The sequence below is a fragment of the Hypanus sabinus genome, chromosome 13 (genome assembly GCF_030144855.1).
Source record: "Hypanus sabinus isolate sHypSab1 chromosome 13, sHypSab1.hap1, whole genome shotgun sequence".
Taxonomy (NCBI): Eukaryota; Metazoa; Chordata; class Chondrichthyes; order Myliobatiformes; family Dasyatidae; genus Hypanus; species Hypanus sabinus.
The window spans coordinates 95,678,562-95,705,683 of NC_082718.1; the positions used below are offsets into that span (position 1 = coordinate 95,678,562).

Consider the following 27,122-nt stretch of genomic DNA (forward strand, 5'->3'; position numbering starts at 1 on the left):
GAGACACAATAGGCAGAGTTGAGAAGTTGAGTCAATGCTTCAAGTCACAAAACTTTTCTTCATCTTCATAATCGGGGTGGGAAATCTACAGCATGCCTACAATAATGCAGAATTTCAGAGACAGGTATCCTTCGAGAGAAATAAAAGTGATAGAGTTGCAAACTTTGGCCAAGCAATTGTGAGCTTGAAGCTAAGTAAAGGAAAAGATGTAGTTAATTTTCTACTTTGTTAATTTGGGATCTGTGCGTTTCTGCAAATCGCAGCTAACTTCTGGTGGTGGGATTCACTCCTTTAGTGTTTTTGGGTAGAGAGCCCGATGATGATGGAGAAGTGATTTGTTATCAAAAGGTGTGAAACATTTTTGGGGGGACCAGAATACACAGGTGCTCCCACATCCATTCTGCCCTTGCCCTGTTAGGTGGGTCTATTGTCTGAGCATTCTGGATGACGGACAATACAGTGCCCACTGTGTAGTGGTGGCAGAGGGGATGCATATTTACTGCTGCGAGAGAGTGGTGTAAAGATTGGTCAATATATAAGAATCTTGATTTTAGTGGTACTGTAAACTGGACACGATGCTAATAAATGCAGTGGGTAAGACTGTTTCTTTCTTAATAGTGCAAGCACAGCAGTATTTATCAGGTGTTTCCTGATTTTAGATTAAAGGTTTGAATTTATCGAATGAGCAAATAAGAATGGTGAGGTTATTCAATCATAAATGAGAAATACAATATAGGTAAGAGTTTAGATCTCATTTGATTTCTCTATTTAAGGATTTTTTAATTTACCTTGGAACTGCCCACAATGACACTCTGCCAGAAATTATTATTTTTGATCAACTTTGCCAACTTTCCACCCTAACTTTTATACCACTAACTTCAACCAAACTGGTTTAGAGATCCATGTATTTATTCCCTCCATTGTTTTAAAGGGAGGCGTCTAATGATTTTGTCTGTGATGTTTTACCAAATGCCTGTCTTTAAGAAAGGCAAGTGGGTGAAAACAGGGACTCTCCAGAAGTATCTAGAACATTGTCCATGTATCTGGTATCCCTTCTCAGCAAAGGGTCAGAAATCTGATGCCTGGGATGGCAGGTTTATTGTGAGAAGAGATTTGAACTAGGACTGTGCAAAGAGGTTTTGTCATTTGAAGAAGTATTTGACAACGTGGATGTTTTCTCAGGCCAGGCTGTCAAGAACGAGCAGTCCCAGTTTCAAAATAGGTTTAACTATTCCAATCCCTAAAAGGCAGTGGAACTTTAATGTAAGGGCTGTGGCAGCTCAGTAACCAGCGATATTGAAGAGAGAGACTAATGAATTTTTGGACATTACAGAAACAAGGAATACGGGGTGTAACGTTCTCCTTCGCGTGTCACGAACGCCGAATTTAACGTCGAGATAAACCACAGTTAATAAGAACCAGATCGCAGCAAGATTAACCATTTACTGTTCACTCTTCACATTAACATATGGTGAAAACTGTTGATAAAACAATACAAGATTGATACAGTATTTGTTCCTTCCTTAATATCACATTTCAAGTGTAAATACTTGCAAAGGTGACTATAACTACATTACACTAAGGTGCAGTATACAGGGAGAGTTTACCTGCTCCATTGACTACTTTAAATACACTTCCATGCAAACTATCCGCGACTCTTTAACTAACGAAAGCATAAACATTATCTACCGTCGTTACTTCTAACAGGATCGGAATAGCATCTTAGTTCAATATATCGATTATCTATTAACTTACAGCGTTGCTCTCACTGTGATTTCTCATGCCTGCAAAACAACTTCTGCTCGGGTCTGCCTCGTGGTGAGCCCCCACCCTCGCGCTAATTTCAAACCGGTATTTTCCCACAAGACGCGGCGAAACCGGATGTGACGTCATTGCATGCCGATATATTTTACATGCAATGAATATACTTTAAACACTTCTAATTCTAACTAGAAAATAGTATCGAATGAATTACTAAGCGGAAATATTATAAACTAAATAACTGTCGTAAAGACAGCACACTCCCCGCTTGACCTTCGTAAGGTCACAATGAGCAGAGTACAAAACTTAGTCTCTTAATCAGTCATTGGGTAGAAGTAGAATAACTTCTGTAACTGGCCCTTGGTAAATTTTCACATCGCCTTGGTCGGTAGTCTTCAATTCGATCTTCCTGACATGTCCATCCCCGCTAGGGAATGTAGCAGTGATTCTGGCCATTGGCCAGCTGTTGCGGGCGATTTGCTTGTCCCTGAGCAGGACTAAGTCTTCAACTTGAAGATTCCTTCGGGGTTCTGTCCACTTTTGTCTCTGTTGCAACAAAGGTAGACATTTTTGTCTCCAGCGAGGCCAGAACTGATTTGCCAGAGCCTGGACTTGTCTCCATTGCTTTGTGTACAAATCCTTGTCTGAGAAGTCTCCTGGTGGAGGAGGTGCTCCTGCCTTCTGCGTAAAGAGCGTTGATGGCGAAAGTATAAAGGGGTTTTCTGGGTCAGAAGACACAGGTAGGAATGATTGTGCGTTTATAATGGCTGTGACCTCTGCCATTAGGGTGCACAGTACCTCGTGGGCCAATCGGGTGCGTTGCTGCATCTCAGGTTTCCTTTTCTGGGTTTTCCGTAAGGACGTGAACCGTTTGACTGCCTGCTCTTTGTTATCTGGTGAGCGCTGGCGTGGTTCTCTGAAAGGCAATGGGGCAACCCCATTATTTGCTTCATCTCTGAAGACCTTGGTGTCTTTGGGTTTTAAAGAAATGGTATCTTGAGCTGATTGTGCAAGTTTGTTTCCGTGCTCGGTTTGAACGAAAACTGACTGACCTAGCGTCTCGTCGGTTACTTTACGCTTGGTAATGTCTTGTTGTGCTTCTTTAGGGTACACCTCAGTGAGGCAGATCTTGGAACAAGAACGGCTTGACTGAGTTTGACTGCAAACTTCTGTACAGTTCGAGCTGACAATTGTTGTCCTGGAGTGAACCTCTCCCTCCCCGCCGTCCTGTTGTGGGGGTGAAGGAGCGTTGTCGGTTCTTTCATTCTTGACTTCATCACGGAGCCGTGAGGGTAAATTTCCTTCCTCGTATGGATGTGATGCAATCGTGACTCTCTGAGGTTCCTCGTAGCTGGGGAAGTTATCGAATACGTATGGAGAGGGGAGACGAGCCTGCCTGTCTATTTGAGATTGTACATAGTCGCTTGTGCGTTCCAGTCTGGTCCTTTCTAAAGTAGATCTTGCTTCGGTCAGATCACGCGACCCTTCAGCTTCTTCTATGTACTCTGCTTCCGCCATGGCAGCTTCTTCTTCTCTTTCTAGCTGCAGCACTTGCAACTCTGTCGATATTTTTGCCATTTCCAATTGGGTTTCGGCTTCTCGGGCGGCCGCTTTCCTTTGTCTGGCAGCCTTTTCTTTCTGGATTTCGGCTTCTCTGATGGCCTGCAGCATTTTCAAAACTGCTTCTTGTCTGGCGTAACGCAGTCGCACCTTGGCGGCTTCTGCCTTGGCTCTCGCCTGGGTGGACTTACTTGATGTCGGTTTACCGCCCTTGTCGCTGGGCGGCGTTGACTTGATGCTGGATCGAGCTGACATTGCAGCACTTGAAACACCTGATAATGTCGCTTTTTCACTGTAACGTTCTCCTTCGCGTGTCACGAACGCCGAATTTAACGTCGAGATAAACCACAGTTAATAAGAACCAGATCGCAGCAAGATTAACCATTTACTGTTCACTCTTCACATTAACATATGGTGAAAACTGTTGATAAAACAATACAAGATTGATACAGTATTTGTTCCTTCCTTAATATCACATTTCAAGTGTAAATACTTGCAAAGGTGACTATAACTACATTACACTAAGGTGCAGTATACAGGGAGAGTTTAGCTGCTCCATTGACTACTTTAAATACACTTCCATGCAAACTATCCGCGACTCTTTAACTAACGAAAGCATAAACATTATCTACCATCGTTACTTCTAACAGGATCGGCATTAGCATCTTAGTTCAATATATCGATTATCTATTAACTTACAGCGTTGCTCTCACTGTGATTTCTCATGCCTGCAAAACAACTTCTGCTCAGGTGTGCCTCGTGGTGAGCCCCCACCCTCGCGCTAATTTCAAACCGGTGTTTTCCCACAAGACGCGGCGAAACCGGATGTGACGTCATCGCATGCCGATATATTTTACATGCAATGAATATACTTTAAACACTTCTAATTCTAACTAGAAAATACTATCGAATGAATTACTAAGCGGAAATATTATAAACTAAATAACTGTCGTAAAGACAGCACACGGGGCTTGTGCAGGAAAATAGCACAGAGGTAAAAAAAAAGCTCAGCAATAATTTTGTCCAAGTGCAGTGATGAATATTTTTTCTTCTGCCATCACATTATTTGGAGGCCTACAAAGAATCTTGAAATGGTTGAGAGATTTTACCATAGTGATACCGCCTAATCACATAGTAGGGTTCAGCACCTGGGTCAAATCCTGACCCATCATTAATGGAGTTTGCATGTTCTCTCTGTCACCACAGATTTCTTTGGGTGCTCTGATTTCCTCCCACAAAGATATGTGGGTTAGGTTTTTATGTGGCCCACTGTAAATAAATTCTAGAATGTAGGTGAGTGGAAGTATTTGGGGCAATTGATGGGAGAGTAAAATGGGATCAGTGCAAGATAGTTAGCGTGAACTTGGTTCAAAAGACCAGCTTCTATCCTGTTGGGAGCAACACGCACAAAATGCTGGTGGAACTCAGCAGGTCAGTACAGTTGATGTTTCAGGCCGAGACCCTTCATCAGGACACTGTTTGTCTATGCTGTCTGGCTTCATGATTCAAATTATAAGACTTTAAAGTTACAAGGGTAGTTTCCAGCAAAAAAAAGGTTGAGGGATACTTGACAGGGGTATAAAATATGATAAATTTAAATTTTAAACAGACCAATAGATTAGGGTAAATTTCATCTAAGAAACATACGAAGGATTCAAGAAATACAGCAAGTGTTGGTAATGACCTGTAAATTGCTAAATTGGATGCACCAATGATCAATGCTGGCAAAAGGATATTAAATAAGCAACTGAAGGGAAAAAAATTGTGGGGCCACGGGGATAAAGCAGAGTACATGATTGATTGGATTTTCCTACTCAAGAGACAACATGGGTACAATGGTCTATTTTGTGTCGTCATGACATCGATTCAATAAATAAGATTGCATACAAACTGGATAACTCCCTAAACAACCAGCACAGGTTCATTAGGCCAAACTCTATTACTGTAGTTTGGACTTTCAATAGGATATAGTTAGTCTCACTTTTTTGATATTGCATTTCCCTATATTTATGATGCATGTATTTCTAGAAGAGTCAGAGTTGGCGAATGGGCTGCGTTGACGCGTGAATGAAGTTACCAGAGAAAAGTACAAACAAGAGAAAATCTGCAGATGCTGGAAATCCAAGCAACATCCGCAAAATGCTGGAGGAACTCAGCAGGCCAGGCAGCATCAATGGAGAAGAGTACAATCGACGTTTCCAGCAGAGACCCTTCATCAGGACTGGGAAAAAAAACAGATGAAGGGTCAGAGTAAGGAAGTGGGGGAGAGGGGGAAGGACCACAGGTTGGTTTGTAGATACTATTGGAGTATAAAACTTGTATCATTTGCTGTGTAACCAAAACTATGTAGTCAGTTTGCTATGCATGTACTCAATTTAGTAGAATGAAATCTTAGGAATGTATAAGACAATGGTGTGTTTATTATTTGCTATGCATGTACCCAATTTGGTAGGAGACTGAAGTCTTAAAAATGTAGACAATGATATGTTAATGAGAGGTAGCTAAGAGATGTAGATTAGAACATGATTAATCCAATTTATAGGAACAATAGGGACATGATGTACGTGTAGTACGTGTAATACGCAACTATAGATCGATTACATATGCTAATGCAACAGGACCAGGAGATTGCTATAAAAAATGCCGTGTCCGAGGATCTGTGGGCAATCAGCGACTGGCTCAATGACTGTCTCAGCTTTGATTTGCAAATTAAAGTTTAACCCTTCTTGAAGAATCTTCTGCGTCTCCTGGTCATTTGTGAGGCACGAAAAACCACAACAATACAAAGCAGCTTCTTTATTCGACAAAACAAAGCACCATACGTAGACGCTTTCAGCCGCAAGGTCTGCTGGCCCAACGTGGGACTCCAAATTTTTATGTGCTAAACATCAAAAGCACAATTCCATATTTACAATGTATCCGTAATGCTTTCTTTTAAACTACCAACAAACTTCACACTTCCCGACTCGCACGCACACCACAAATGAACATTGTCTGCTCGGAGGTTTTCAGCTTTTCGGAACCCATTGCTCAGAGCTGCTCCCCAAATTAAATCCACGATTCACATTCAGATATGAGGACTGGTGGCTAAAGTCGTCTGCTAAATGTAAATGCTTTAAACCCAAAATCGCTCTAACATAACCTCCTTTTAGCTGTCCTGGTCAAAAATATATTTGCACCAGAAAAGGCCAACATAAAGGAGGATCTACTCAAACAAGGCAGCAAAAATGCCCTGACTCGTAATTCCACCCACCCACAAGTATTTAAATGTGCACCTACATCTACCCTCTCCACAAAACTGCTAAGCAGAGAGATTGTTGCAGAAATTTGAAGAACAGTTTTTCGAAATGCGTCTTCGTTCGTGTGCCGGTTTGTCCCCCCCCCCCCCCCCCCCCCGCTGGCCGATTTCAGCTCAACCACATTCCTTGTCCTCACCCCTTCATCCTCTAGTTGCTAAAACTCTCCCTTTCCGGGGCTCAGAGGCCTCTCAGGAAGGGGCTGGGGTGGTTTCTAATTGAATGACTGCAAGGACTTCTCCCCAGTGGTACCCCCTTCCGAAATGTCCAGTCGATCGCTGGCCCGACTCACTTGCATTAACTGCCCACTCAGGCTGGGGGTGACTACCTTCAGGTGCCGTGCGCGATCTTTCCCAGTCTGCTATGCTATCGAAGTTGCGCAACCTGCTGTCTCAGCTTTAACTTAAAATCCATCCCCATCTTCTGCCTTCCCGTTTCCGGGGGGTGCGTTTTCATCAGCTGTGGTCGGCTAGTGTTCATCTCTTGGGATAGCATAAACCCCGGCCTTTCAGGCAGCACCTCACCGTGACTTGGTCACCCGGCTGCGGGGGGACTGTCTCCTTTCCCTGCAGCTCTCTCTGATCAGCAATGTGCCGCTGTTGTTTTGCTGGGTCCTTCAACGCTTTAAGGTGGCTACAAAGGTCTTTCACATATTCTGTCCCCGTAAGCCCCAGGGAGTCGCGTTGCTCGCCCCCCCCCCCGTCAATAATTCGTAGCTGCTGAGACCCAGCGTGCAGTTTTGGGTTTGCTCGCAATCTCGTCAGCATTCCCGATAAATACCCCGACCCAGGTCTTTCCCGTCTCGATTACAGCACCGGCTAAAGCGTCCTTGATTGCTCTGTCCCTGAACTCGGAGGGTGGTAGGGTACGTGGAACCGTTGTCGGATCCCTAGCAGCCAGCATATTTCCCTCCCGACTTCCCCTGTGAACTCTGCTCCACCTGAACTGGGGTTCCCCTCCTTGGGAGGACTTCCTGAACTAGGATCCGTGTAGCGGTGCAGTCGCTGAAAGATCTCGGCCCGAAACATTGACTGTACTCTTTTCCATAGATGCTGCCTGGCCTGCTGAGTTCCTCCAGCATTTTGTCTGTGCTCCCTCTACAAACGTTTGTATTTCCATTTGGCGCTCGTGTGCCTGCCTCCCCCTCTGTTAGGATGGCGCTCGCGGGATTCGTTGCAGCGTCCCTAACTATCGTTACCGACTTGTCTATGGGGATGAGAACTGCCTCCCCAGCTGCCCTTCTGCTGCCGGTGACTGTCCTCAGCCTCCCCGTATTCAGGAGCTTTACAACGGTGTGCAGTACGAGTTGTCCCATCGCACTGCCCACGGGGCGCAGTCTGAGGTCCTGCCGCAACGGGAGTCAGTTTCATTGAATAACGTGTCCCTGGCTTTGGGCCGCCGCTGCAGTATAGGTGAAAGGGGCGAGACGTGGCCCCATCCTAGCGCGGGTGCACAGACCAGGGCTTTCTTGATACCTGTAAAGGCCTTTTTCTCATTTGGCCCCAGCCTTACTTCCTCCAGAGGAGGCTTCCCTCCTTTAATCACTTCGTTGCGAGAACCCCGGTGTGAAACCACTGCCTTCCTCGCTCCCTTTGTGGGGCATGAAGCTGATTGCAGAACGCCTGTCATCTGACATGTCCTTCCTCATCCATCATCAGAAGCCATGAGTAATCATCTACATAGGGTCAGGTGGTCGACCACTTGACGTTCGATTAAACTTTCCAAAGTCTGCGCCATGACCTTGTTGGAAGTTGGCTGGGGGTATTGTGGAATCCCCGAGGGAGTCTGCTTCATGTGTACTGCCGCTCACCCAGGGTGAAGGCAAATCGGTCCTGGGACTCGGTCGGGGAGCCTCCAAAATCCATTAGCGATACCCAGGACTGAAAAACCATGTTCTGGAGACAGGCCATTCAGTATTGTCGCAAGGCTCACCACAATGGGATGCAATCTCGGGATGGTCTTATTAAGGGCGGTATAGTCTATATCATCGAAAACGTACACAACGCTGGAAGAACTCAGTCGGACAGGCAGCATCCGTGAGAAACGTTTCGGGCCGTTTCTATATCATCCATCGGCTTCTTTACTGGCTATATAGGCGAGTTGATAGTTGACGCAGTCTCTCCGAGTATCCCCAGGTGTTTTAGCTCCTTCACCATGCCCTGAACAGCTTTAACTGGGTATATCTTTATTCCACCACAATATCGCTTGTGTCTGGCCCACACTGCTGGGAACTGCTGAAAAAGTAACCCATGAACACCATCTTAGCTCCAGCCTCTGATGACCGGGGCAGCTGCGACTATGCTAGCCAGGCTGTCTATTATATTGTTTATACATGCTCGTGCCCCTGACTTATCCACGTTATTTCTCCCTCTCCCTAATCTACAACGGCCCCTGCTTCTCTTAGAATATCTATTCCAGGGATAGTACCCCCCATTATTTGGATATGCCTGTTTCCCCTCCTACACCTGTAATATAAATAGCTTGTCTGGTTGTTGGCAAGGGTAGGACAGTTATCGAATGCCCCGATATATTGCATTGCCGGCCCCCTAACAATGTTGTATACATTCGCGGGTTACCAGCGCTGGCAGTGGGGGCTGCCGCCAGCTATTTTGCTGTCTTCACCAGCACTAAGATCTGATCAGCAGAGAGATTGGACAGACTGGGCACTGATGGGATTACAGTGACTTTCGCCTCCTTTTAGGGCACTGCCTCCAACCATGTCTCGGTAGGCCACAGCTGTAGCATGTCAATTCCTTTACCCTCCCTTGTCTATTCCTTGCTACGTGACCCGGGTGCCGGCACACAAAACAAACCCTGAGACGTCACAATGGGGGCACCCGCTATAGCCACTAGAATTTCCCTTTTCACTTTCTTTCGCTTACCTGTCTGGCTCATAAAACTATCAGAGTAGGTCGACCCAACTGCTATTCCCAAATCTAAAACCCTGGTGGGCTGAGCTCCAGCATTTTCAAGGAGACTGGGTCATCCCTCCCTAGATCTAACGCTGAATGCTCCTCATACACTCTATATTTACATTCTGCATAATCGGTGGCTGTCTCATTCGCTCTTTGAATCAGTGCCATTATCACTCCCCAGTTACTCTCACCTCCCCCACAGTCGCTGTCTCACTGCCCCTTTTAAAGAGTGATATCCTTCTTCATTGCTGGCATTCCCAGTAGTTGCCCATGTACTTTCCTGCAGCCCCTGGTGTCCCACATATTCCTTGGGCATGTCGCTTTTACCAACATGTGTATATCTTTGAAGTCCAACCATTTCCTTGAGCTTGCACCAGACTTCTGAATTCCCACATACAACTTTAAGTGAGGACAACTCTGACAGAAGGCACTCTTTCTCCCAGGGGGTGACGGGGTCATGACTGTTTGTGATCAGGGTCAAGACTCCGATCATCAGGGTTTTCAACCTGGCGTTGCCTGATCTCAATAGGTGCCATCCTGGCCATATATCTGTGTAAAATCTCTCCCCAAAATATCTCCACACTAAGCAAAATAAAAATGATGGGTACCAGTTAAACATGCTAAAACTGCAGAAAATGTACTCTGCAATCCACCACTTTTGAGCATCTAGCTGATGATGCCTGCTGCATTCCTTTGCATCAAACTCGCAAAACACGTACAGCTCCCCAAACGAGCATACACACTGGCGTCCCAAACCTCGGTAGCCACCCTCCTCAACTGGTGGCTCCATCTCACCAGATTAACACACAAAGTTTCGTCTCTTACGTAAACACACATGTACGCAAACACACACAAACACGACTTTTGTACCTACCAATTCAACCCTCCGTGTTACCCTGTACCGCCAACCCAAACAGACCCAAATGAGAGTGTTAATTTTAAAAAATGTCACCCACTTAGACTGCTGAAATCACTGGCCACACAATGGGTCGCAGAAAGGTATCCCACTGCTGACACCAAATGTCACGTGAGTGAAGTCGCCGCAAAAAAAGCACTGGTAGAAACAAAGCAGTTTCTTTATTCGACAAAAGAAGGTATAGCAGGCATCATACGTAGACGCTTTCAGTCAAAAGGTCTGCTGGCCCAACATGGGGCTTGAAATTTTATGTGCTAAACATCAAAATAATTCCATATTTACAATGCTTTCTTTGAAACTACACACAAACTTCACACCTCCCAGTTCTAGCATGCACCACAGACATCCAAATGAATTTTAATCTGCATAGTCTGGTCTGAGGCTACGTCCACACAAGACCAGATAATTTTGAAAACTCCAATTTCGCCTAAAAGTGATAGGGGTCCACATCAAGCGTTTTTGAAAATATCTCCGTCCACATTAAAACAGGTATTTGGGCGAATCTCCTCCTCCTGCGCATGCTCAGGACACATCTAGAGAAAACAAGCCACATGTTTGGTGTCGAATCTCACTGTGAGTGTGCGTTTGTGCAGTTACAGACTAGGGAAACTTAAAAGGAAATTGCCAAACGATAGACAGCTGCTGGCTCTCGTGCAGTTGGACTTAAAACTGAAAAAAAAAACATATACTGGAGCGTATGGAGCCAACCGACAGGGAGTTTATGGACAGAATAAACTGGCGGACAACAAACATTGGAAAAACTGACTAACTGTTGCATTAATAAAGCACCTTGTTAAACGTATAAAACATGTCTGCATCAGTGCTATCTCATATTTCCATACAATGTTACATTTCTATTGTCAGAGAAGTACTTGCGTAAATAGGTAAACTACCTTCATACAAGCAAGGACAGAAAACAAGGCAAAGTGAGTATACTTATTTATTCAGTAAGTTATGAGTCATAGTAGCTGGTGAGTACATTTCTAACTCTCCTGGCTTCAGTCTTGTTGCCGTCTGTTCTGAAATTGTTAAGTTGTGTGGGGGTTGCCTTCAAAAAAACAATGAAATGCTGCGCTGCCACCACCATCTATTCCGGCGTGTCATGACAGCGTTTTTGGAACTCTCCCGATACCCCGTCCACATTACTCTGCCCAATCGGCGTTTTCAAATTTACACACTCTGGAGGGCATTTTAGAAAAGCACTGTTTTCGGGGGAGGAAAATGCCATTTCAGTGTGGACGGAGGATCAAAATGAAGAGAAAAGGTTTCGGTTACGGATTTATCCGGTCAAGTGTGGACGTAGCCAGAGATCCACGGCTTTTAGGAACCCATTATTCAGAGCTGCACTGCAAATTAAATCCACAATACATATTCAAATGTGAAGACTGGTAGCCAAAGTCAATTGCTAAATGTAAATCTGCTAAACCAAAAAAAATGTTCTAACAGGCAGAGTCTTACATCCATCCACAGAAATGTCTAACCAAGAATAATAATGCATTGGTTAGATATTAAAACATTTGCATGGATCTCTGAAAACCATTCAATAAGGTCATAGGTATTCCCATAATCTTCTGATCCAATAGCTTGACGATATTTGCAAAACTAATTTTGAATGTTTGTATTTAGTTCAAGGAACCTTACTGACTCACTGCCAGTGAAGCTTTATATCTAACAACGTGCAATTTTAAAGAAATATAATTGAAAATGTACTAATTGTTTTGCTTTTATTAATGTACAGTAGCATTGCTTAACAGATTCCATATATAGGTAAAAATGACACTGACAGAATCCAAATACTTAACTGTAACATATAATTATACAATGCAATTCACAAAATGCATGACACTTGTTTGAATCTGGACAATTAAAGGCTTTGACTGAAAAAAAATCCAAGTACATAACCATGATTTTTGTAAGAAGGCATAAAACACACTATTTGACTTGCTGAAAATATCATGTGGCCCAATGAAAAATTAGTACGGTCAAATAATGAACTAGCAATGAAATTCTCACATGAAAATAGCCAAAAATTAACAAAGTCCACTTTGTATAATATTAAAGTTAGGTTTAAAATTATTTCAATACACCGAGTTTGAAATCTGGCTACAATGCTAGCTCAAATAAGATTATCATGATTTATTCAATCTCTTCAAATATACATTTTAAAATATTAATGATTTTCCTACAATTCAGAATCCACAATAACTTCAATTAATGTTCAATGGCTACAAAAAAAATAAGCATTTTTCTAGTGTGAAGTGCTTGGTTCTAAACTCCAGAGCATACAGCATTTGAGAAAATCCTCTAGAACAGGGGTTCCCAATCTTCATTATGACATGGTCCAATAACATCAAGCAAGGGGGCCATGGATCCCAGGTTGGGAACCCCGCTCTAGAACCAATATAAATCACTATTTGTTGGTGGAATTAACTCCACTTAGTATAAATTTCATAGATCTTCATAACTTAAATTCCCATCCTCCTCATTTTTTTCTTACCTGATCAGTCATAACAAAGAACAAGGAGACTCCAGCACCAAGTCTGATTCATTTCCTCGATTGTCACATTTGACTGCAACCATTTACAATTCTACTCGTCTATCCTGTGGAATTGATGATCTCTAAAGAGGAATCATACAAATTTGTGTGGTCAGCCCTAAATATGAGGCTATCTATCTTAAATAAAGTTCTACTGAAGACTGGAGGTGGGATGGTAAACAGTAAACTTTACATCTTTTTTAATATATCATAATTAGGCTATACATAAATAATCTGTCAATGAATCACTCATCACAATTATAAACATGCCATATTAATAGATCTATGATCTTTGAATAATTGGCAATAAATGATTGCAAATATACACATTTCTATACCTTACTTCTATTCACATGCAATGTACCCACAAAACCAAAGGAAAATTTCAAATGCACAGTAGTAAGAAATCTGGACTGTTTCTTTTCACCACAGCACATTGCATATAGAACACCAGCTTAAGTTCTCTTACATAATTAAGGATCTAACAACATAGCTACACTGAAATGGACCGGAAGGGGGCAACTAGAAGGAAAAATTGTACAAAATGTCTTTTGAGTTTGTCCTTGGTTTTAATTGCAAACTGTGCAAGTGCTAAAAATCATCCAGTTTATTTATGAATGCACAAAGAGCTTAGAAACGATGGTGCACAATTGTTAAGCACACACTCCTCTCTTCCCCCACAATAGGTTGAAAAGAATATTGGACCAAATTATGCTGGCCATTGAAACTTAAAAAGAAAACTTCCATATTAATGGGTCTCTGAAAATCTAGTGATCAGTCACTGGTGCAAACCGGAAGATAAGCTCTCTGCATATTGCCCAGTAAGCAAGGGTTTGCAGGGACCATGGATAGCGATTCCAAACAAACTGGTCCAGCATATTTCACCATTGCCTCTATAGCAATGAAAACAAACCATATGTATTTAAGACATTTAGAGAAAATATTAAGATACAACAATTTACCACTTGTTATTAGTAATAATATACTCAATGAGTATAAAAATTAAAAAAAGGGTTGAATGATAAAAAAGGAAATTTAGGAATATAATTACTGGTCACTAATTCACTGACACTTCACAACTAATCTTGATTGTTATGAACATGGGTTGACCAAATCACCCCTGTTAACAATGGTTCATTATATATTAAACAGTGCTGGTGATAAGCAATGGTGTTTTTCCAGCACTAAGCAGCATTTTGGTCAAGTTTTTCCAAGACTCTATTAAGACGAATGTTCATGAGCCTGATTTGACCATCAAGGTGTTCAAGTTTATCTTCTACATGATTACCACTTCTCCTCCAATAAAAGCCAACTGGACCAGTTATAACATATGTCAAAACTAGAATGCAAAGGGGGAGCACAGCACCTTCAGGGTCACCTTCATTCTTCTGCAGAATATACAAACAAGCAAGGGCAAAAAAGATGATTCGGGCAATCCAGAAAAAATAGCCAAATACTGTGCGTAACATATAAAACAGAAGTCCCAGACACATTGATATAAACCAGTAAGCTAAAAGCACAGCAACAGATATCAGGAGGACTTGAGATGGATGGTGAACTGCTGTCGCTGGATTCAGATACTGGTGCAGGTTGGATGCTGCAAGAATAAAAAAAAACAATTTTACTTATCATAATAAACAAAGCAATTCAATTAGCTATTCACTATGAAAATCATTCAGTCGTTCCTTTTGTGGGAATGCAAAAACTAAACTGCATCAAGTTATGGGAGAGGATCGCAGAGCTGAAAAAATTGACAGCTTTGCTTTTCACTAACCTGCTGAGTTCTCCCCCCCAGCATTTTCAGTTTTTATTGTAACTTACACAGCTAATTCAAGCTGTACATGAACTATGGTGCAGAACAAAATGGGAACAAATAGAGTAATGGGCTTTGACTAAAATATTTAACTTTATTCAGTCCTAAGTGCACTTACTTGATCTTAAACCAAAGTAAACTTGAGTACTTATGATTGTACAGTACAATAACCTTAGGACTTTGGTGAAGCTAGGTGAGCAGATATTGCAGACTACTTCTAGATAGTACACTTTTAAGTCATTTTTTTCTATATTTAATTAGAGATCTAATAATTTTTTAACTGAACAAGCCAAGGTTAAAGCAAGCAGGAAACTGACCTAGAATGAGCTAAAAATACAGGAGCCTCAGGATTCACACCACCAGGTTCAGGAACAGCTATTACCCCTCAAACATCAGACTCTTGAACCAGAGGGGATAACTTCACTCAATTTCACTCACCCTGTCACTGAACCGTTCCCACAACCTATGCACTCAGTTCGAAGGGCTCTTCATCGCGAACTCGCTATCTATTGCTTATTTATCTATTATCATTATTTGTTTAGTGTTTACACAGTTTGTTGTCTTTTCCTGTTGGGTGCAGTCTTTCAATAATCCTACTATGGTTCTTGTATTTACTATGTATCCAAGCGTACTATACGGTGACTAACCTCACCATCAAACCCGCAGATAATGGGGTTGCTGCAGTAGTCTGGTGGACTGATCTCCACCCAGCTGAAGCCAGGAAACAACACTCAAGACACCTGCACTTAATTAACCCTCAAACAGGACCCCACTAAGGGGCACCTGGCCATTGTCTCCCACACCATCAGCGACCTTATCAACTCTGGGGATCTCCTATCCACTGTCACCAACCTCATAGTTCCCTTACCCTGCAGCTCCCTTTTCTACCTCCTATCCAAGATCCATAAACCTGCCTGTCCAGGTAGACCCATTGTTTATTTGTTCCTGCCCCACCGAACTTGTATCTGTACACCTCAACTCTGTTATACCGCCCCAGTTCAGTCCCTTCCTACAAGCATCCATGATGCTTCACATGCTGTCAATCTTTTCAATGACTTCAAGTTCCCTGGCCCCAGTCATATCATTTTCACTATGGATGCCCAGTCCCCATAACCTCTATCCCCCATTAGGAGGGCCTTAAAGCTCTCTGCTTCTTTCTGGACAACAGACCCAACCAATCCCAATTCCCTTCCACCACCACCCTCCTCCATCTGACGGAACTGGTCCTCACTCTCAGTAATTTCTCCTTCAGATCCTCCCACTTCCTCAAGACCAACGGTGTTGCCACGGGCACTTGTGTGGATCCCAGCTATCCCTGCCTTTTTGTCAGCTACGTGAGACAGTCCATGTTTGAAACCTACACCAGTATCACCCCCCAACTCTTCCAATACTACATCAACGACCAGCATTGGTGCTGCTTCCTGCACCCATGCCGAATTCATCGACTTCAACTTTACCGCCAACTTCCAACCTGCCCTCAAATTTACTTGGTCCATTTCCGACACCTTCTCTCGCCCCTTTCTCTATCTCTGTAGACAGTCTATCTAATGATAACTTTTATGAACCCACTGATTCTCACAGCTCCCTGGACTATATCCCTTTCCAACTGGTCACTTGCAAAAATGTGATCCACATTTCTAAGTTCCTCCACCTGCACCGCATCTGCTCTCAGGATAAAGCTTTTCATTCCAGAACTAATGGGATGACCTCCCCCTTGGGATTCTGCCACCAAGCACATCATTCCCTCCCCCGCCCCCACTTTCTGCAGGGATCTCGTCCATTCATCCTTCCCCAGTGACCTCCCTCCTGGTGCTTATCCTTGCAAGCAGAACAAGCATTACACCTGTCCCTTCATCTCCTCCTCACGACCAGTCAGCGCCCCAAACAGTCCTTCCGGGTGAGGCGACACTTCACCCGTGAGCCTGTTGGGGTCATCTGCCATATCCGATGCTACTGGTGTGGCCTCCTGTATATCGGTAAGACCTGACGCAGATTGGAAGACTGCTTCGCCGAGCACCTACATAACATATGCCAGAAGAAAGCATGATTTCCCTGCAGCCACCGATCTTAATTCTATTTCCCAATGCCATTCTGACATGCCAGTCTAAGGGCTCCTCTACTGCCACTATGAGGCCACACTCAGGTTGGAGCAGCAATATCTTAGATTCCATCTGGGTAGCCTCAACCTGATGGCATGAACATAGATTTCTCAAACATCTGGTAACTACTCCCCCTCACCATTCCCCCATCCCTGCTTCCCTCTCACTTTTTCTCCTTACCTGCCCATCACCTCCATCTGGTGCTCCTCTGCCTTCTGTCTCTTCCATGGTCTTCTACCCTCTATTAGATTCCCCCTCTTCCAGCCTCTTACCTCTTTCACCAATCAACTTTCCAGCTCTTTACTTCATTTCTCCTCCCCTCCTGGTTTCACCTATCACTTGCCGCTGTGTATGACTACTTCCCTTCCTCCCCACCTTCTTACTCTCACTTCTCCCCTTCCTTTCCAGTCCTGAAGAAGGGTCTCAGCCCAAAATATTGTCTGTCTACTCTTTTCCATTACGCTGCCTGGCCTGCATTTGTGCACGTTGATTTGGATTTCCAGCATCTGCAAATCTTCTCCTGTTTGTGACATATATTTACTTTCATAATAAATTTATTTTGAATTCTGAAATGATTTGGGGAAACTGTGATTTCAGCATGTCTGCCTACGTTCCTCACTCTGACTGCACACCTTGCTTGTGGTCCAGACCTCGATTCTGGGAAAAATTCTCACCTATGGTACAGACTATGAATGAATGACATGTGGAACTACGATTTCCAAACAAATCGATATTGGATAATTAAATGTCAAACTTTAGGTCAACAACCGGTATGTATTCTGTATCAAATGCAACATCAAAATGGAAATTATCCTGCATTAGACACAAGGCAGATATTTGCCTTCATCTTCTTATGTAATGGCAGTTCACAGTCTTTGGTGGCTGCAAAATAATTTTGCATGCAAAATTCTATCAAGCAGTAATTTGATAACAAAGCAGGCATAAAGACTCAAGTTCTTTCATTTCAATATCTCTTGCATCCCAATGTGAACAAGCAACTTTTTACCATCAATTCCAAGAATTTCCAGGAGGTCCGCCCATATTTTCCACACGGTTTCCACCAACACATCCATACCAAAGACAAACTGTTCAGTTGCCCTGGAGAAAAACTGGAAGAACATTTTGTTCATTAGACCATGAATTCTAACTCAATCTGTTCAAACATAAAGTGGAGTACAGTTGACATACAGTATGAAGCCCGTAATGTGCTTCTCTTTACCCCTCCATCCCAAAGCCCAAAAACACTTCAGGCAATACCAAGATGTTTTTAAAAATCAAATATCAATGCAAAAATCATTCCATTTTAACATTACACTAAGAGCAGCTCAATGTTTATCTGAAATAAAGTAATTATAACTGAAGGTTACATGAACTTTGTAAATGAAAGCTACAATTAACATTAAAAAGATCCCGTACAACAGCAATACACACAATAACCACTGGGTGCTGCTATTTACCAACGGCAAAACAAGCCTGTTGCCTTTGTGGGGATATAGCAAGTCATGACTGCAAATTATTTGTTACAAATTATTATGATCAGAATACAGATGACACTGAACTTCATCTGTTTCCAAAAAAATAACATTAAACTTTCATCTCAGCAACTCAAAGCTGCAATACAAACCTGAGCAGTATCACTTTGTATAAATGTCACCATTTGTTCTTCCTCCTGAAACCACTCTGCCCGCCCCTCCCCTGTGATCATCACTTCCATCCTTCAAGACCAAACCCCATCCTCAAACCCACCACCTCCTTCGGCATCCCCTTTCCAAGCCCTCTACAATGACCCTCCCCCCTCCACTCACTATCCTCTCCTTGCCACGCCCTCCTCAATCTAAACTGCCTTTGCCCCACCCATTCAGCCCCCCAAACACCTCTATTCTTCCCCTCCATCCACTCCCCATAACCTCCATCCAAGCACTCTGTCCTCCCTCCCTCCTCCTTGATCTTCCTTCCAATTCTACCTCACTGTAGCAGTCAAACCAAAACAATTGCTGCCGCCAGCAACCCACACAGATGTTATACTTGCAAGGCGCACCTTCACTCCAATAACGATCGCTCTAAATGTCGACGATATGTGTCCAATACTTTATTAGCAATTAGCAAATGTACAATCTTGAAGCAATGAAACCTAAGCGTGGCTAAGTGTAACTGAGCAGTCACTAAAAGCTAAATCATCTGCCAGCCCCCAGATACTAGAAACTGTGAAAAACAAAGCCCAAATACATAACTTATTCCCTTCGCTTGTACCACACCCCCCCCCACTCGTGACTAATTACCGGAATAAACATAATTACTCTCAACACAGACAGGACTGGTGCATGGCTCCTACATTCCTTTTCTTCACACAGCCATGCATTGTTCCCTCATCATCCTTGCCTCCATCCTCTCCATTAGACCACAAGACCAAAATACATAGGAACAGAATTAGGCCATTCAATCCATCGAGTCTGCTCTGCCATTCCATCATGTTGATTTATTAACCTTCTCAGCCCCATTTTGACACCTTTTGACAAATCAAGTATCCTATCAACCCCAGCATTAAATATACCCAATGTCTTGGCCTCCACAAATTCACCATATACCCAATGTCTTGGCCTCCACAAATTCACCGGTCTCTGATAAAATATGTTCATCCTCATTTCTGTCCTAAAGGGATGTCCTATTCTGAGGCTGTGCCCTCTAGATCAAAACTCTCCCACTATTGGAAACACCCTCTCCACTTCCACTCAGTCAAGGCTTTTCAATATTCCATGGGTTTCAATGAGATCCCACTCCCCCCAACCCCAATTCTTTAATACGCTAGCGAGTGCAGGCGCAAAGCCCTCAAATGCGCCTCATACATTAACCCTTTCATGCCCAACTCTCCATCCTCTATTCTACCAGGCAACTTCCTCTTTATATCTACAGCTGTGCGAACCAACCATTGCACTGAGCAGGAAATTTTTACATGGTCTAAAGACTGCGCAGCACTTTAAATTTTTTTCTGTAACATGCACATCAAACAAACACAAGTAAACAAAGTCAGGTAGTCAAAACAGCTGACAGGCAGAATGGCAAAAATAAAACGTTTTGACTAGATGGCGTTGGCAATCAGCAGGCCGGCGGTTTAGTAATAATAAGCTACTTACTTCTATTCTGTGTTGTTACAATTTGGATATTTTCAATTAGTAATTGGTAATTTCAAAATTATATTTACATAATGTAAGAGAAAATTCCAGACGCACAGCAACAACAGCTATGTGTGTGGGAACATTTCAGTTACTGTGTGGCTGTGTACCCATGCAGCTTAGAGGAAACAGTGCTACTAGATCCTCATTTCCCTATCCCACCCTCATCTGCACTTCCACACTTCCTCTCTCGCTCCCTCTGATCCTCGCTCACTCACTCTTCCTTCTCACCTCCCACTCTCATTGCCAACAGCTCCCTTTTTGCCTACTTTCTCAATTTCATTTCCTTCTCCCACCCTCATGCTCACGTCCTCTGTCCGCTTCCCCGATCCTCCCCCACCCTTCCTCATCCCTACTGCCCCTCTACTTATTACCTCATCCCTTGCCTTCCCTCCTTGTCACAACCCTCCCTCATCTCATCCCCTGCCCTCTAACTCAACTTCTTCCCGTCTCAATCCCTGCCACTACCCCCTTCCCCTGCTCCCACACCCTCTCATCCTCCTCGCTACAGCCACTCCAGACCCCTCATCCCATTTCTGCTCTTCCCTACCTTCTCTTGCATCCCCTCCTTCTTCTCCCCCTCACTCACCTTCCCCTCATCCTACTCATTCTTCCCATTCCCTCACTCAACCCCCACTCCTCTGACCATACCCTTTTACCCCTTACCTATCCTACCCTCAGCTTTCCCTTCTTACCCCACTCCTACACCCCTTTACCCGTCGTCCCATTCGTACCCCTTTGCTTCTTGCCTCATCCTAACCTCTCCTTCTGCTCAACCCATTCCCCTCTTGCCCCACTCCCACCCCCTCCTCCCACTCTTGCCCCTCCCCCCACCCGCCCTACTCCAACCCCTCCACCCACTCCAACCCTTCCACCCTCTTGTCCCATTGCAACCCCTCCTGCCTTATTCCAACCCCCTCCATGCCGTCTTGACCCATCCTACCCCTACATACCCCGCTAGCTCCAGTCACACTCCCTCTTCCCTACTCCACCTCCACCTCTTCGTTCCCTCTCCTCTCTTCCCGCCCCACCTCCTGCGCAACCTTACCTTGTACACCGCCTCCACCATCTGCTCCCCGAAAATGGCCACCAAGTTCCGGTAAATGCCATTTGCGACCTGCCTGAAAAAGTTGTTGGACTTCTCGTGCGTGGTGGCCCGCCGTGCCTTGGCCGAGTCCACGGACACGAGGGCTGCGAGAAGCAGCGCGGCCAGCAGCACGGCTCTCGCCATCGCCAGCCCGGGGAAGCCGAGGTGCACCCGCCAAAGGCGTCCGGCCGCCTCTCAGCTGCCCCGGTCCTCCTGTGCAACCGCCAAACACTTCCCACTCCCAACAAACCCGTGCCGGGGAGGCGAACAGGTGGGGTCATTTCCGAGTTGTTGCTTGCCTTTGCTAATTGATGCAGGGAAATTTACAATTTTATTTCCCACAATGCCATTATTTGCAATTTGATTTGTTGGGAGCAGGAGTCGATTTTCAAGCAGCTCCTGCTCAGTGACTTCAAGCCTTCCATTCTTATCTCCGAAATCTCACAACTGAATTGGAAGGCTCTCACCCTCGAACCAGCGAAGAAGCAATCACCTTAAAAGCCTTCGACAGGGTTAAATTTTTGTGACTAAAAGGTTATCTCCACCATTGCAATTCCATCATATCAATGCTGATGTAAAATTCATATTTCCTTATGACGTAAGAGGCCATTTGGCCCATAGAGTTTCTTCTGGTTCCTGCTAGTCCCTTCCCCAATTTATTTGCCAGTATTGCATACTTCCTCATATAATCATGAAGTGCGCCTGAATCTCCTACCATCCATAATCACAGAATCAGGTTTAATATCACTGGCACATACTGTGAAATGTGTTAATTTTGCTGCAGCAGTACAATGCAATACATGATAATATAGAGAAAAAGTATATAAATCAAATACTTAAGTAAATAGTGCAAAAAAGAAATAAAAAGTAGTCAGGTAGTGAAAAATGATTTAGTTCCAGCATATACGATGAATGAATTAATGAAATTTTATTTCGGTCAGTACAAACATAACAAAAGGCATAATTTTCAACAATGATTTCATAAGACAAAATTAAATAATAAAAATCTTTAAAACAGACCAAAAGGGTGTAGGATGAAGATACAGCTTATTACGCCTACCCCTCTTACTTATACAAAAACATATTTGGCATCAATCATCACATCAAAACAAAAAATTTCGTAATCTTTTAACACAAAATCCAATTCCAAGTATAATTTATTTACATTACTCCCATTCATTTTAAATCATGTATTTTATATTTGTTCATTAAATTATTTTAAAATATTTTTTTAACTTGGTAAGTGTGGTGCATGTTTTTAAATTCTCACTACAACTGTTCCAGATTCACCCCTCTGACTGAAATACTATTATTTTTTTACATTTGTTTTTATCCTTTGTTTTTGAAAAATATACATGTTCCTCTCAAATCATGTTGACTTTCTCTCATTTTAAACAATCTTTGGAAACGTTGTGGTAACTGTCCATTTTTTACTTTATACATAATTTGTATTATTTTAAAATCTACAAAATCTCTGAATTTTAAAGTGGTTAGTTGAATAAATAATGGATTGGTTGGTTCATAATAATTTGTCTTATTTACAATTCATTTGGCTTTCTTTTGGAGTAGAAACATTATTTGTATTTATTTTGTATGTATTTCCCCATACCTCTACACAGTAAGTCATGTATGGGACTATAAGTGAACAGTATAAAGTATACAAAGACTTATGATTTAAGAAATCTTGCACTTTGTACAGTATTGCAATAGATTTTGACATTTTTGCTTTGGCATAATTTATATGTGCCCTCTAGTTAGAAAAAGTTGACAAAGAGAAGTATATTGATAAGCCTTGGTTAACAAAGGGAATACAAAATGCTTGTAAAAAGAAAAATGTATTACATTTTTATAATGTATAACATAGAACAAAGGAAGCTGAAATTAAATATAAGATATATAAAATAAGCTGACAAGTATTACGAGATCTAGTTAAAGGAGTTATAGTAAATTATTGGAGAATAATAGAAATAACATTAAAATACTTGGAGAGTTTTAAAGTATTAAAAATGATAAAAGAAAAACAATTTACCCTTATTACTTTAATTCAAACAATGATATGGTAATAGAAGATACTAATTTGGTTGCAGATAGGTTTAATGATCTCTTTGTTAATATGGGAACCAAATTAGCTAAATCAATTACTCAAGCCAGCAATAAAGATGGAGTAAATAGTAATATTATCAATAGACAATAGAACCCCCCCCCCCCCCCCCGATGCCCTGAGCTTTGATTTTACCCATCAATCTCCTATATGGGACCTTATCAAATGCCTTCTGAAAATCGAGGTACACTACATCCACTGGATCTCCCCTGTCTAACTTCCTGGATACATCCTCGAAAAACTCTTTGTTTATTAGAGCAACTGATGAAAAAGAAATAATTGATATAGTACTGTATATATATCAAAGAGTAAGTTATCAACAGATTGGAATGGATATGATATGTATTTAATTAAAAACATCATTGACTGTGTTGTGGAACCACTGACTCATAACTGTAATCACTCTTTGATTACTGGAAAATTTCCAAATAAAATTAAAATAGCCAAGATCATTCCAATACACAAAGCTGGAGATAAACATGTATTTTCAAATTATAGACCAGTTTCTTTGCTCTCACAGTTTTCCAAAATACTTGTAAGAAGGTTAAATGATTTTATAACAAAACATAATATACTCTGTGAACAGCAAAATGGTTTCAGAAAAAAACATAACCACGACAATAGCATTAGTAGATTTGTAGAAGAAATATCAAACGCTATAGAAAAAAATGAATACACAATGGGAATATTCCTTGATCTAAAAAAAGCATTTGACACCATTGACCATAAATTATTATTAACAAAATTAGAAAGATATGGTACAGAGGGGTGGCACATGACTGGTTAAGTCGTTATTTGGAAGATAGGTATCAGTATGCACATATAAACAACTTGAATTCAAAACTTTTAAGGGTAACTTGTAGGGTTCCACAAGGTTCAGTGCTTGGTCCATTGCTGTTCATTTTGTATATAAACGATATATGTATGGTTTTTCAGACATTAGAATGTATTTGCTGATGATACAACTATATTTTGTAGTGGGGAACATCTGAAACAACTTTTGGATACAATGGAGAAAGAACTAAAAATTATAAAGAAATGGTCTGATACTAACAATTTATCACTGAATCTAAGTAAAGCTAAATTCATAATATTTGGAAACTGTGTATAAAACACATATAGTAAATTTAGAATAAATGATGTTGAAATTAATAAGGTATCTGAAATAAAATTTTTAAGAGTGGTAATATGTAAATAAATTAAGCATATATGATGAATACACTCTCTCGAGTTTCCAGCCAGGTACTAGTATCCCGACATTTCAATGACAAACTCTGCCATTTTCATCAGGGATGATGCCTGGGCGTCTCTAGTCCAGTGGTATTTATACCCCCATGGTTCGTCCCTCCTTATTGGTAAGTCCTCATCTAATCAGGTTTCCACTCTATCACCTTGTCTACAATTGAATTCCAGTTCTTGCTTAGAGTGAGACCTTTGCCTTTGTTAAAATTATTTTCCTCTAGTTTTATTTCAATGGCTTCCTTTACCAGGCAGTCCTAAAACTCATTGGCACAGCCCAGTAGTTTTGTGCCATCGAAGTCAATCCTACGACCATTGTGAATGTGGTGTTGTGCTACCTCCAGTTTCTCCAGTTCACTCAAATGGATACACCTCCTGTGCTCCTTGATGCGGGTTCCCACCATGTGTCCCGTCTGCCCAATACCAGTACCACTGGACTAGACATCCCTGATGAAGATGGCAGTGTTTGTCTAGCAGTACTGTACTTACAATTCTGTGTTGGATCAAGGTTATACAATCCTCTTACACCTCCATCCCATGTCAGGTCCTCCACTTCTTCCTGGAGAACAATCTCCCTCCGGCAACATATTTATTCACCTGGCTGAACATGTTCTCATATTGAACATCTTCACATACAGCTCCACTCACTTTCTGCAGATCAAAGATATAGCTTTGGGTACTCACCAGTACCCAAGCTGTGCCTGTCTTTGTTGGATAAATGGAGCAGTCCTTGTTTCACTCGACCCTAAGTCCACTCCCTCAACTCTTTTGTTGCTTTCTCCTGTGCTTAATTGTGCTGACCTCCATAATGTCATTACTTTTCCTGCCAAATTCCACCCTGCCCTCTTTCTTCCCTTCCTTTTCTGGATCTCCCAGTCTTCATATTGGAAAATAAGATAGCTACTAACATCCATTATCAGTCTATCAACAGTTATCTCATCTATCTCTTTCACACTGCATCCTACAAGGACTCTATTTCCTAGTTCCTCGGAGGGTGGGTCCTGCAGGTAGTCTCTCTTCCTGAATCATGGCTTCAGCTCTACCATTATTAACAAAACCCTTGACAACAACTCATCCATTTCTGTCACTCTGTTCTCACTCCATCTCCTCCTGTACGGAACAAGGATAAAGTTCCCCCACTTTTCACTTTACACCCCACCAGCTTTGCAGTTTCTGCCACCTTCAAATAGAATCCACCACCAGTTACGTATATCTTCTTACCTCTTCCCCTTTCTGCATTTCTTTCCTTTCCTGACTCCCTGGTCCATTCTTCAGTTTCCACCGGCCACTTACATCACTTTATCTTGTAGCTGAACTTCCCTTCCAACCATCTGGTGACCCCAAAAATCTTTCCAGGTGAAGCAGCAATTCACTGGAACTTGCTGTTATCTACTTCAGAATGTTCTGTCCTCTACACTGGAGAAACCAAATGCAGACTGGGTGATCACTTTTCAAAACTCTGGCATTCAGTTTGCAGGATGACCCTTCCCTCTTGTTGCCAGCCACTTTAATTCTCTAATTCTGGCCTATCACATAGTAGCCTCCTGTACATTTATATTGAGACCTAACACAACCTTGAGGAAGAATACCTTATCTTTCACTTAAGCAATGTTGCAGCCTTCTTGACTCAATATTGAACTCGATTTCTCTCTGTATTAGTCTTCTATTAGTCATCTATCCAGTACATCATGGGTAAAGCCCTCCTAACCACTGAGCACATCAACAAGAAACACTGTTGTAGAGAAGAAGCACCTATCATCAAAGATCCTCATTACTCAAGCCATGCTTTTTACTCACTGCTACCATCAGGTGGAAAGTACAAAGCACCACCAGGTTCAAGAACAGTTACTACCCCTCAAGCATCAAGTTCTTAAACAAAATATGATAGCTACACTTGTTATGAGTGATGAACAGACCTGATGGACAATGGGGTACAGAGTTAACCATTCCCCTCCTGAGAACCACGAACTATTACTGTTGCTATGCTGACCATGAGAAAGAGAGATGGAAAAACAAGCAAAAACATCGGCGACAGATAAGAGAGGGGGGAAATTGCTGATTAACCGTATTGTGACTTCTTTTTGAATTATTTACTGTTTTGCTGCAAGGACAATCGTTTGCTCATAAACATTCCTCAGTGGACTGAAGGAGTGGCCTTATTTGATGGACACGGTCATTCAGAAGTGATGGATAGCTGAGTACCCATTAGTAGGGATAAAAAGACAGGTCTGGAGAGACACCCTCCAGACACGCCAGTGGACACTGACTGAGTGTTGGAACCCACAAGAAAGGTGGGGGCTTCGAAGACCGAACCAGGAGGTCGGTCAGTAAGGCTATCAGTGTAAAAGCTGGGCCGGTGGGGACTTGTGTGTGTGTCCACTCATGCCAGAATGACGAGTCCACCACAGCAGAACGGTCTAGCAGAAGGTCATAACTGGATCACCATACCGATACGACGGATTAAGAAAGTGGCAGGAAGGTTTGCCTGACTGTAGCTGTTATCTCTCTCGCTCTCTCTCTCTCCAACGATTAAAATACAACAACTATAACTACATTAGCACTCATGAACTGAACTTTATATTCTATGACAATTTATTTACCCCCAGACATCGATAGAGCTTGTTTATTA

The 27,122-nt window shown here is 42.5% G+C and overlaps 2 protein-coding genes and 1 long non-coding RNA gene across 5 annotated transcripts in view; 1 reads left to right on the plus strand and 2 right to left on the minus strand.

Moving 5' to 3' along the window:
• Nucleotides 1-1,791: 1,791 nt before the first annotated feature.
• LOC132404168 (uncharacterized) lies at nt 1,792-13,040 on the minus strand. Of its 3 annotated transcripts, none has more exons than XM_059988239.1 (2): nt 12,946-13,040; nt 1,792-3,742 (listed from the first exon to the last, which is right to left on the minus strand). In XM_059988239.1, exon 2 carries the CDS (start codon nt 3,574-3,576, stop codon nt 2,080-2,082), a length of 1,497 nt encoding a protein of 498 aa, XP_059844222.1. In that variant the 5' UTR covers nt 3,577-3,742; nt 12,946-13,040; the 3' UTR covers nt 1,792-2,079. The 3 variants fall into 3 exon arrangements, with proteins under 3 accessions (XP_059844222.1, XP_059844224.1, XP_059844223.1); XM_059988241.1 differs by lacking the exon at nt 12,946-13,040 and adding an exon at nt 8,093-8,173; XM_059988240.1 differs by lacking the exon at nt 12,946-13,040 and adding an exon at nt 7,142-7,202.
• bri3bp (bri3 binding protein) lies at nt 12,154-21,379 on the minus strand. Its single transcript, XM_059988242.1, has 3 exons — nt 21,115-21,379; nt 17,903-18,005; nt 12,154-14,581 (listed from the first exon to the last, which is right to left on the minus strand). Exons 1-3 carry the CDS (start codon nt 21,295-21,297, stop codon nt 14,169-14,171), a joined length of 699 nt encoding a protein of 232 aa, XP_059844225.1. The 5' UTR covers nt 21,298-21,379; the 3' UTR covers nt 12,154-14,168.
• The window catches only part of LOC132404171 (uncharacterized), a 32,803-nt gene continuing 27,052 nt past the window's right edge, over nt 21,372-27,122 (plus strand). The window contains exon 1 of the long non-coding RNA XR_009515440.1: nt 21,372-21,424. This is a non-coding gene — a long non-coding RNA (uncharacterized LOC132404171). The remainder of the gene's footprint in view (nt 21,425-27,122) is intronic.